This window comes from Martes martes (assembly GCF_963455335.1).
Source record: "Martes martes genome assembly, chromosome: X".
NCBI lineage: Eukaryota > Metazoa > Chordata > Mammalia > Carnivora > Mustelidae > Martes > Martes martes.
Window position 1 is genome coordinate 14,906,237 of NC_137897.1, and position 12,471 is coordinate 14,918,707.

General features: G+C 42.3%; 1 protein-coding gene across 2 annotated transcripts in view; it reads right to left on the reverse strand.

The window, feature by feature from the left end:
- The window catches only part of EIF1AX (eukaryotic translation initiation factor 1A X-linked), a 22,464-nt gene extending 13,831 nt beyond the window's left edge, over positions 1 to 8,633 (reverse strand). Inside the window, exons 1-2 of one of the 2 annotated variants that reach the window (XR_013966323.1) lie at positions 8,265 to 8,519; positions 692 to 775 (exon numbers count right to left, since the gene is read on the reverse strand). Coding sequence is in view for 1 of the 2 variants with exons in the window: in XM_080795816.1 (XP_080651942.1) it covers positions 692 to 775; positions 8,265 to 8,280 (100 nt within the window). In the remaining variant the exon portion in view is untranslated. Of the gene's footprint in view, positions 1 to 691; positions 776 to 8,264 lie in introns of both variants that reach the window. The other variant, XM_080795816.1, reaches the window with a different exon arrangement.
- Between the last annotated feature and the right edge of the window lie 3,838 nt (positions 8,634 to 12,471).

Here is a 12,471-nt window from a genome sequence, read left to right on the forward strand (position 1 = left end):
TGGGTGGCTCAGTGGGTTAAGGCCTCAGCCTTCGGCTCAGGTCATAGTCTCAGGGTCCTGGGATCGAGCCCCGTGTCGGGCTCTCTGCTCAGCGGGGAGCCTGCTTCCTCCTCTCTCTCTGCTTGCCTGACTACTTGTGATCTGTCAAATAAATAAATAAAAATCTTAAAAAAAAAATATGGGAAACTAGTGTTATGCATCTTCGTTTAGAAAAATCAACTGTTCAGTTTCACTCTATTCTATGTCCTGAAATTATATGCTAATGGCACTGGAGAAGTGTGGAAAAGGCCTCTAATTCATCCCTCAAAAATCCACAGTCTAATGAAAATACTATGTAGCACCATTTCCTAGCCAAAAATGTCTACTAAATCATGCCAACTGTTAACCTCAGCTTTTGAGGCTTAGTTCTCTCTGAACTGTATAATTCATTCTTAATTATGAGTGTTCATGCAAAACAATGAAACCCAGACATTTACAGAAACGCCTCCAATCCTCATTGCACACAGGACACCAGGGAATGATTAGAGGCACTCTAGAGAGGTGTGGAGGGCTGAGGAACAGAGAAGGGCAAAGGGGGGCAAAGTATGTAAATCACTCAGGGTTATGAATAGTTCTAACATTTCATGTTTAGACATTGAAATTCCATGTTAAAAAAACTATTACTTAAAAAAAAATTCACAGAAACGCTTACCTTGTCCATCTTCTTTGAACACCAACTCTCTTTTTTCAGATTCATTCTCATTCTTACCTCTGCGTCTATTTTTACCTCCTTTACCTGATGGTTTTAAAGAAAAAAAAAAAAAGGTGTTAATTATCTGTACAACAGTATTAAAGAAATAAATGACTCACAACATGCCTTTAAAAAATTATTTAAACTTAAACATTCACCTAATGTGGTCACACACTTATATTAAATTCACAATTTCCAATCATATCAAACACATCACTTCCCTACTCTTCTTGGGAAATTCCTTTTGGGTTATTTCTCACATAAAATAACAACGAACTAAAAGAAAGTATTACACAGAATTATATAGATCCCTGAGAATATCTGTGTTCAATGGCCAAAGTTTCTGGACCATAATGACCACTTGGTTGAGCACATTTCTCAGTGAACCTGTCCTACAGTGGCCCACAAAGGCCAGGGTGGGAGATATAATGGGTTACCAATAAATTTCTAAATAAATAAGCTCCCTCTTTTATTGGAGTTCAATCAAGTAGGATGACTTGGGGTGGGGGGTGGGGGTAAGGTTATGGCTCCTGGAATGGGATACACTGATTTTGTGGTGGAGGGGAAAACAACTCCAGCTGCTTTGAGAGTTTTATCTTATACCTGTAAGAAAGTATTTGAAGTTAAAAAAAGTTTCTCTCTCCCTCTCTCTGCCTTTGTATTTGAGCAAAGTATTTGAAGTTAAAAACACAAGGCACTAATTCCTGAACTTGGAAGCAACCAAGATGTCCTTCAGTAGGTGCATGAATAAACTGTGGTTTGACACAAGGGAGTATTATTCAGCAATGAAAAGAAATGAGCTACCGAGTTCCTAAAAAACACTAAAGAATCTTAAATGCAAACTGTTAAGGGAAAGAAGGAACCTATAAAGGCTGAATAGTATGATTCCAACCACACAACATTTTGGAAAAGGCAAAACTATATATAGAGATAGTATTTAAAAAAAAAAAAACAGTAGTTGCCATGAGTTGGGGAGGAGAGGGCAGATGAATATGTAGAACACAGAGGATTTTCAGGGTAGTTATATTACTGTTCTGTAGGATACTGTAATGGTGGATACATGTCATTATACATTTGTCAAAACCCACACAATGTACAACATGAAGAATGAACCTTAAGTAACCTATAGACTTGTTAGTAATAATGTATCTATCCTGGCTCATTTAAGATGTTAACAACATGCTGGGGTAATAAGAGAATTCTAGTTTCTACTCATTTCCCTACAAATTTAACTAATCTAAAAACAAAGTCCAGGGGCGCCTGGGTGGCTCAGTGAGTTAGTATGTCTTAGGCTGTTATGATCTCCAGGACCTGGGATAGAGCCCCACAGTGGGCCCCCAGACCCCGACCCTGCCCCGGCTCATGCACACTCTCTTCAAATAAACAAAATCTTAAAAAATAAAAAATAGGGGTGCCTGGGTGGCTCAGTGGATTGAGTCTCTGCCTTCGGCTCGGGTCATGGTCTCAGGGTCCTGGGATTGAGCCCCGCATTGGGCTCTCTACTCGGCAGGAGCCTGCTTCCCCCCCTCTCTCTGCCTGCTTCTCTGCCTACTTGTGATCTCCGTCTGTCAAATAAATAAATAAAATCTTTAAAAAAATAAAAAATAGATAAAATAATAAAATAAAATAAAAAATAAAAACAAATAACAAAGTCCATTAAAAAAAACAAACAATAGAAAGCAGCTACCCGGGCGCCTGGGTGGCTCAGTTGGTTGGACGACTGCCTTCGGCTCAGGTCATGATCCCGGACTTTCAGGATCGAGTCCTGCATCGGGCTCCCAGCTCCTTGTGGAGTCTGCTTCTCTCTCTGACCTTCTCCTCTCTCATGCTCTCTCTCACTCATTCTCTCTCAAATAAATAAATAAAATCTTTAAAAAAAAATAAAAAATAAATAAATAAAAAAAGAAAGCAGCTACCCTACAACCCAGCAATCGCACTACTGGGTATCTACCCCGAAGATACAAATGTGTGTGTGTGTGTGTGTGTGCGCGCGCGCGCGCGCACACACACACACACACACACACACACACACACATGAATACTATGCAGCCATCAAAAAGGGAAATCTTGCCATTTGCAACAATGTGGATGGAACTAGAGGGTATTATGTTAAAGGAAATAAGCCAATCAGAGAAAGACAATTATCATATGATCTCACTGAGATGTGGAATTTGAAAAACAAGGCAGAGGAGCATAGGGAAAGAGAGGAAAAAATGAAACAAGACAAAACCAGAGAGGGAGACAAATCATAAGAGGCTCTCAACCTCAGGAAACAAACTAAGGGCTGCTGGAGAGGAGGGGGGTAAGGGGGATGGGGTGACTGGGCAATGGACATTGGGGAGGGTATGTGTTGTGGCGAGTGCTGGATGTTGTGTAAGGCTGATCAGTCACTGACCTCTACCTCTGAAAGCAGCAATACATTATATGTTAACAATAATAATAAATAGTGGGATGCAGGAAAAAAAACAATAAAAAGCAATGTGCAAACCAGATGCAATCAGCAAAATCCGGACTGTGGGGGCGATTCAACAAGACAGTTTTCTTCAATAGATACACTATGAGGGGGGAACTTAGATTTCTTTCTTTTTTTTTTTTTTTTAAGATTACTTATTTGGAAGAGAAAGCATGAGAGAGAGAATGAGCACAAGCAGGGGTGGGGACAGAGGGAGAGGGAGAAGCAGGCTCCCCACTGAGCAGGGAGACTGATGCGGGTCTCAATCCCAGAACCCTGGGATCATGACCTGCATTGAATGCAGACACTTAACCAACTGGGCCACGCAGGCACCCTATAGATTTCTTAAAAGAGACTTAAAAGATTTGTCAACCAGTGGCAATGTGTAGACCAAATCTGTTTTGTTTTGTTTTGTTTTTTCAAAGACTCTGCTGAGCAGAGAGAGCTTAATGTGGGGCTCAATCCCAGGAGTCTGGGATCATGACCTGAGCCTAACTGACTAAGCCACTCAGGTAGGTGCCCCCCAAATCTGGATTCTGATTTGGTGTGGATGGTGGTCAAGTTTAGCTGTGAAGTGATTGTGTCTGAGGCCAGAAAGCGAGTACCTAAAGGTTCCTTATATAGTCTACTTTTGTATTTATTTAAAATTCTTTATGTATATTTAGAAATGAATACAGCAAGGTGAGTAAGGGTATGAAGCTATCATCAGTGTAAAAAAGAAAAATGAAGGGGTACCCGGGTGGCTCTTAACAGTGTGACTCTTGATTTCAGCTCAGGTCATGATCTCAGGGTCCGGACACTGAGCAGCCCTGTGTCAGCGGCATGAAGCCTGCTTAAGAGTCTCCCCCAGGCCCCACCCCACCCCTGCTTTTCTGCCTGTTCTCTCTCAAAAGAAAGCAAGCTGCATATTCACATTTGCTTATATATACATAAAATACCTCTGGGAAGGCATATACAAAAAAAGTTAACAATAACTGCCTGTGAGGAGAACTGGTTTACAATGGGACATGTTTAGGAAAGAGATTTCACTTTTCATACTTTTTGAAATTTGAATTGTAAATATACTTACTGTCCAAAAAAAATATATACTTCAACAAAAATCTTACCATGCAACAGGCCTAGACTAGCCATGAAGAAAAGAGATAAACAGGAGGAATATTTCTGAGATGGAAACGAGAATCATGACCAGATGCAGACGGAGGGAGAAGGATAAAAGGAACTTTCACAAAAACCTCCCAGGATCTCAATTACAGACTATGTAAAATGAAGGAGTTAAAACAGTAGATCCAAATACCTCTATATTCCTTCTACCATTTAGGAGTCTAGATTTTGATCTACTGGTGTCCTTAAAAAACTAATTCTCCCCCTCCCCTTGTTTTTCACTTTAAATGACACTAATGATCATCTCCCAACTCCTGTTTTTCTGACTTTTTTTTTAAAGATTTTATTTATTTGAGAGAGAGAGAGAGAGAATGAGCGAGTGAGAGCATGAGAGGAGAGAGGACAGTGGGAGAAGCAGACTCCCCACCGAGCAGGGAGCCCAAGGCAGGACTCCAGAATCATGACCTGAGCAGAAGGTAGTCACTTAACCAAATGAGCCACCCAGGCACCCCTTTTTTCTGATTTTTAAAGGGCCACTTGCACTATTCTTGACTTTTACCAGCCAACCCCCTCCCCATTATGCCCGTTCCCCTGGAGCTTCATTAATTCCAAATTCCCACCTTCTGTTAACCCACTTTCTAAGGAAATTAATTTTTCTCTCACCTATCCCTTCTAAGCTAGTAGTTTTACATCTAAGCCCACTATTTCAACAAAACAATGGTCTCCTATTTCTAATGGCTCCAGTGAATGGGTCCAGTGAATACTGTCCTCTGTCCTCTCAAGCTCAATTTTATTCAAACTTTTTTCTTTTCTTTTTTTTTTTTTTTACAAAGTTGATCCTAAATCAACACCCTTGTTTCTGTTAGCGGCAACATAACCGCCTTAAAGAATATATCTCTCTCATCCTATGAACACACAATCTACCTTCCGCCATCTTATGCTTTAATCTAAGGAGACATCTCACTGTCCCAGTAACTCACGCTTAACAAGTCTATGCCTGAGATAGGTACTATTTTGTCTTCATTTCCCAAGAGATAATAGTCTTTGAAAGGTTAAGTGACTTATCCAAGGCTATATCATAAAACGTGAGACCTGGGATTTGAAGTGAACAGTAAGACACCACCCCAGTTCACTATACTCTTAGCCACTACGCAATAAAGCCACCCATTTACTTGTCACAATCACCCTATGAAGTAATAGGTCATTTATCCCCAGGTTACCAGGGAGTTCACTGAAGCTCAGAGAATTAACTAACTCACTTTATATATTTCAGTGTGTGGGGGTGAACAGATTCAAACCTAATCTTTGCTGCTGTTGTTGTTCATGGCCCTCACATTAGGGTATCTCTCCACAGCATTCTGTTCCCATTACAGAACCTAAAACCACACTGGCGCCCATTTTCAAAATGTGGAAGGCTGTAAGTGGTAGTGATATTAAAGAACTCATGGGAAGAACTTGGAAGCAGCAAAAGGTTCAAAGCCCGAACAGAATAAAGAGTGTGCACCAGGCCACTGCAAAGTCAGACACATAACTTCTAGAATCAAGTACATCTTATCTGTCCTGGGGCCAGTCTCGCAATGCTCTGTACTATTGTCAGGTGGGCCTCTATAATTTCCTGACCCACACAGAAGTCCTTAGAGCTCAGTAGTGGAGGCATTCCTAGGGGACACCAAAACGAATTTCCCAGAGAAAGTATGTTCTGCTCCACGCCATTCATGCCAGATCTTCAAACCAGAGTGAAAGTTCCATTAGGGCAAGGATCCTACCAACTTTATTTACTGAGTTATATACCTGACTTGGGCAATTCTTTGAATCAATCAAGAGTAGTCCATACCTTCCCAAAGGAGTGGCAATTTTAAAAGTAAAGGCAGTAATTTCCTCTTAAGTGTGGGAGCACCTTACCCCAGTCTTCTTGAGTTGACCAAAAGATACTCTTTTTCCTGAGGTAATAAGCTAAAAATATCTAGAGGATTCTAGAGGACATACACTGGTAAGAATCAGTCCAAAGCAAAAGTCATTCAACACACAGTTTGTGGCAATTTATATCTTTGTGAAACAATCACTAAAATTATATTCACAGGGCTTCTGGCTTTTCCAATGAAGAAAAACAACAAACATGAATTTAATTCTACATTAGTAAACCTCATCTCGTAAAATCCAGGGGTCATGGAAAGCACTAACATAACAGACTGATTTTACAAGTACTGAAATGATAACCGACAAATTCAGAATGATGACTACCTCCAAAAACAGAGGAAGACAAGGGAAAGGGGATTGCAGAGGGGGACACAAAGGGTTTTAGATGATTCTGTGCTTTAATTTTCAAGTTCAGACTAATAGACTCCCAGGTGTTCATTGTATTATCTATATTTTTTGTATGCTTCAAATATTATTTATAGAAAAACGATTCACTGCTTGCCAATTTACCAGAATTAACCATACCCTTATCACTCCCCTCTCTGTTTTACTGCCATGTCCATGGGAATAGAACCTTAAAAGAGGCTAGTGAACTAGATGTGATTTAACATAGAAGTCCTGTTTCCTGGAAACCAAAGGGTACCTATTATTCATCTGAGAGTAGAGTCAACCAAAAGGAAGATGACTTAATCCAACAAATATTTATTGAGCATCTACTAAGTGTCAAATGCTAGTAATTCAATGTGATTAAGACACATAGCATTATTGCCCATTAGAGCTTAGAGTTTAGTGAGGGAATTGGAAATTTCATCACTAGAAATAAAGGTGAGAATAAGATACTTAGGAATAAAGGATTGGACAGGTTACAAGAAAACTTTTAGAACTCTGTTTCACCCAGAATAATTAGCAGTAAAATGTTACAAAAAGGACCGACAAGTTAGATTTCTGAGGACAAGGGAGTGCCCTAAGGGAACGGCACCAAATCTTGCAAAGAACCTCAACCAAGTACCCCACCGGATAAAATGAGTAGTGACAGCTACAAAGAGAAGAGAAGTAGGCCTGGATTAGGGCAGGGGTCTCAAGGATAAATAACCAAAGGAAACTTCCTGTGGGTTGTGTAATATGCTCCTCTCCTAAAGGAAATACAATGTTTCCCTGTTTCTACTGACACAATTACCTTGAGAAATATTTATAAAGATACAATTTCCTTGAGAGATTATAAAAATACTTAAAAGATAGAAATCCCCTTAAGTGTAAAAAAGGGTAATTACTTTAGAACTCCTCTGCTTTCAGGTAAATTAGACTTTCCATTTTGGAAATTCCAAATAAATTTATCTCCGAGACGAATAATTTGTGGACTTTGAGCCTCAAAATGGAGGGAACTTAAAAAATTAAAAGGTCTTTACTCCCACCACTTATATACAAGATATGAGGCAAAAGTAGAAAACTTGGGAAAATATGGAACAAGTGTTCCATAAAAAAAAAAGTTAAACCCCGTAAAGGATGGGGAAGAGTAAATCTCTAGAAATGAACCTTAAATAAGTAAATATACATCAAGGTTTCGTCCACTGTTCACAAGGGAGAGGGAGAAGTCTCAACAATCAATATTCAACAACTGTCCATAAAGAAACCCATACAGGAGTACCTGGTCACTAAAGCAGGCATTACCTTTTTAAAGTTAAGAACTGCATTCAGGGCTTAACTCTTTGCCCAGGAAGCCAAAGGCACTCATTTGCGAAACCCGGACCGCCTCAGGGAGGTCTCCCCCACAGGTCCATAACGCGCCGCGGTCAGTCTGGCGCGAATCGGGAGCAAAAGCCCACACTCTCCCGCAGGAGGCCCTACAAAAAATGGCGTCGGCTCCACCCCAATGTGACCAAACTGGAAGACAGTAGTAACTTCCCAGCACCTCTCCCAAGCCCTAAACCGCGAGCGTATCCTGCAGCCGTGTGCCGACACAGCCGAATGGAAGGTCACTGCGGCTTGGGCAACCCGGAGGCCGCGGGCAGGGCCGGAGAGACCCGGTCGAGCGGAGTCGTGGTCCCGGAGTCCGGGCAGCATTACCTTTATTCTTGGGCATGGCGGTGACGGAAGCCTCCCGGCGTTTCCGACTCCTATCCTGGGGGGGGGGGTGGTGGCGGCGGCGGCAGCGGCGACTCCTCCGAGAGGCCCCAGGGGCGACGCGTGGAACCGCGCGGTACCAAGCAGGCAAAAGAGGCCGGGTCGCGTGCGCGGGAGAGTCTCGCGACCGAGTTCTTCCGAGATCCGCCTGCGCTCACGTTCAGCCGCAGCAAATGGCGTCGCCGCTGCTTGCGTCTCTTTTCCCCGCCTCCGAACGCCGGCTGGCCCGCCCACCCCTCCCGGGCCCTACGGCGCAGGCGTTGGCGACTGACACCCGCCCCTCCCCCCGCCCTCCATTGTTAGAGCGATGGTGACGCGCTTTTGAAGCGTTCACAGTAGTTCGCTGGAACGGGCCGGGGGCGGGACCGTGAGCCAGGAGGAGCAGGAGTCAGGGGAGTGGGCGGGGCCTAGGCGTCACAATAAAGGACGGATTCAGGTGGCGCCCGCTGCTGGCTGACATCAGACCTCTCTGCTGCCTTTTTTTTTTTTTCTCTCTGCCGCTTTTTGACAATCCACGTCTTGGGGTTTGCGCTGCTGCTGACTCATTAATCTCACAGCTCGTTTTAACTAGGCCCTTTCACCCGCCCAACGTGGTCGGGAGACTGAGCAGAAGGGCAAGGCTCTCCGGTGATCTCCATTACCAAGGCATAATATTTGCATGACATTTGTTATTACTTTATAATAAAGACTACATCTGTTGCTTGCTATTACCATCAGTTAGCAGAACGTCTCACACATAGTAGATGCTCAGTATATACACCAGAAGGGAAGGAGGGGAAAAGACATAAACTCGGTGTTATGGGCTGAACTGTGTCCTCTCAAAATTCATACATTGAGTTCTTGACCCCTAACATCTAAGAATGTGACTGTATTTAGAAATAGGGTCTTTAGGGGCACCTGAGTAGTTCAGTCAGTTAAGCATCTGCCTTTGGCACAGGTCTTGATCCCACGGTCTGGGATGGAGCCCTGCTTAGGGCTCCCTGCTCAGCTGGGAGTCTGCTTCTCTCTCTCCCCGACACCTCGCATGTGCTTGCTCTCTCTCTCAAATAAATAAAAAAGTCCTTTAAGAATGAAAAAAAAAAGTAGGGCCTTTAGAAGTAATTAAGTTGAAAAGAGTTCATTACGGTGGGCCGGAATGCAATATTGACTGGTGTCTTTATAAGAAGAGGGAGAGGAGGGGTGCCTGGGTGGCTCAGTGGTTTAGGCCTCTGCCTTTGGCTCAGGTCGTGATCCCGGCGTCCTGGGATCAAGCCCTGCGTCGGGCTCTCTGCTCAGCAGGGAGCCTGCTTCACCCACTCTCTCTCTGCCTGCCTGTCTGCCTACCTGTGGTCTCTGTCTGTCAAATAAAAAAAAAAACAAAAACCTTTCAAAAAAAAAAAAAAAAAGAAGAAGAAAGGGGAGAAGAGGTTAAGACTCAGGCACAGAGGGGAACTGTGTGAACAAGGTGTCAGCTTTTACAAGCCAAAGAGAGAATCCTCACAAGAACCCAACACTGCAGACCTCTTGATCTCAGACTTCCAGCCTCTGACACTGTGAGAAAATAAACTTTTGCTGTTTAAGCCACTCAGTTTGTGGTATTTTGTTACAGCAATCCCAGTCAGCTTATACAGCTGACTATACAGGACATACAGCTTCACTTTTAAGTAAACTTACTTTATTTTTTGTGGGTTTTTTTAGATTTTATTTATTTATTTGAGAGAGAGCATAAACAGGAGGAGCAGCAAGCAGAGGGAAAGGAAGAAGCAAGCAGGCTTCCCACTGAGCAGGGAGCCCGATGCAGGGCTCCATCCCAGGACCCCAAGATCATGACCTGAGCCGAAGACAGACTGCTTAACTGACTGAGCTACCCATGTGCCCCAGTAAACTTATTTTAAATAAATCACTTTTTTGAAAACATTAGGGTGTCAGCATTATCTTTCCAAGGAAATGGATATACCTAAGTTGCAGAGAAATAAAGTACTATTGTTGAAAATAGTGGTTTTATACCAGAGACATCTGACAGTCTCTGGAGATATTTCTAGTCGTCACAACTGGGAAAGAAGGCTGCTGCTGCTGGCACCTAATGGACAGAGGCCAGGGATGCTGGTAAACATCATACAGTGCACAGTACAAACCCACCCACCCGCAAACAAAGCATCATCCAGACCAAAACACTAAAAGAGCTGAGGATGAGAAACCAATGACAGGCATTTCTTAGACAGAGACTGAAAGATGATGGGGACTTAAAGTTCTTGGTTTCTTTTTCCATTTGCAATAACTTGTAATATTCACAATTGAGGCTGAAGGATGAGGATGACATCTATGAAATTCATTTAAATTTTGCTTTGAGACCAAATGATTATGAATTTGGACTTTGAAGTTAGAGAGAGCTGGGCTCAAATTCAGCTCTGCAGCAACTTATTACTCTATAACTATGGACAAGTTACTTAACCTATTTATAAGTCTCAGTTACCTCAGCTATAAACTGGGTATAGGAATAATACTTATCATATTGGGTTATTGTGGGAATTAAATCGATATAATACATTCATTGTTTAGCAGTTGTGCCTAGCACCTGGCAAGTCAGACTCCAAGTGTCTGAAGCTCAAATATTTAAAAACCAAAAGTCTCTGCCAATTACTCAGTATAAAACCCCAAAGGAAAAAAAAATCAGGCTTCATTTGTCTATCATGGGATGGTTCTCACATTTGACTGACCATCAGAATCATTTGGAAAGAGGTGTGTCATGGGGACATTTGAGGGAAAGGAGTACCGGGCAGAGCATAAAGACCTGGAGCAGGAGCATGCTTCGCATGATGTGAAATGTTGGGGTTCAGGAATGAGTGGTCAAGGAAAATTTCTCGAGATGTCTTCAGTGCAAAAAGGGCGATTTTATTAAAGCATGGGAACAGGACCTGTGGGCAGAAAGAGCTGCACTGAGGTTGTGAGGAATGGCTAATTATATAATTTCAAGTTGGGAGGGGGTTAAAGATAGCGTTAAGTCAGCAAGGTTTCCAGGACCTTGAGGGGCTAGCTGTTGTTAGGAAAAGGTCATTTACCACTATCTAGTAAAACCTTAGTCATGAGACCCTTTAGAAGTATATCAGCAGGACATATGTTTGGAGGATGATTGCTAACATGTATCTTGGTGGGGATGGGTAGGGAAAAGGAATTTTCCAAAGGGATTTTTGGAAGGATCTTGGAGGTCTGGTTAATGTCAAGCTAAGGCTATCTTTTGCCTTTAGCAAAGCATTCATATTGAGGCAGTTGAGTTCCTGAGGGATGATCACTCTACCTGTCTCAAGTTGGCTGTTAAGTTATTTTTTATTATTTTTTTAATATTTCAATTTTATATTTGTTCTACTGGTTTTAACCATGTGCTCAAAATTTCTTACGCAGTATTGGATTTACTCTTTTTTTAAACATCTTAATTTTACTTTTTTCAGTGTTCCAAGATTCATTGTTTATGCACCACACCCAGTGCTCCATGCAATACGTGCCCTCCTTAATGCCCACCACCAGGCTCACCCATTCCCCCACCCCCTCCCTTTCAAAACCTTCAGTTTGTTTCTCGGAGTCCACAGTCTCTCATGCTTTGTGCCCCCCTCCGATTTCCCCCAATTCACTTTTCCTTTCCTTCTCCTGATGTCCTCCATGTTATTCCTTATGCTCCACAAGTAAGTGAAACCATATGATAGTTGACTTTCTCTGCTTGACTTATTTCACTCAGCATAATGTCCTCCAGTCTCGTCCATGTTGATAAAAAAGATGGGTAGTCATCCTTTCTGACGGCTGAGTAATATTCCATTGTATATATGGATCATATCTTCTTTACCCATTCATCTGTTGAAGGGCATCTTGGCTCTTTCCACAGTTTCATGATTTATTTTCTTGAGTGCCTCTAACTCTCTCTGTACATTCTGTTCTCTACCCTTCCTTCCCCTTTTAGGTTGCAGCATAATCATTGTTTTCTTAGAAGGCCTACCCTGCCCTGACCCTTAGGCAACTCTGCTATATATTCCTATAGCATCCTGCACTTCCTTTACCTAATTTTGCTAGAGTCAATCAATTCTATCAATTTAGGGTGGATTAACAAAATTCAATATCTGGATCTTCAAAGCTGCAGAAGAGTGATCATGGCAAAAATTGCTCCTCCATGTTGGCTTGTCTG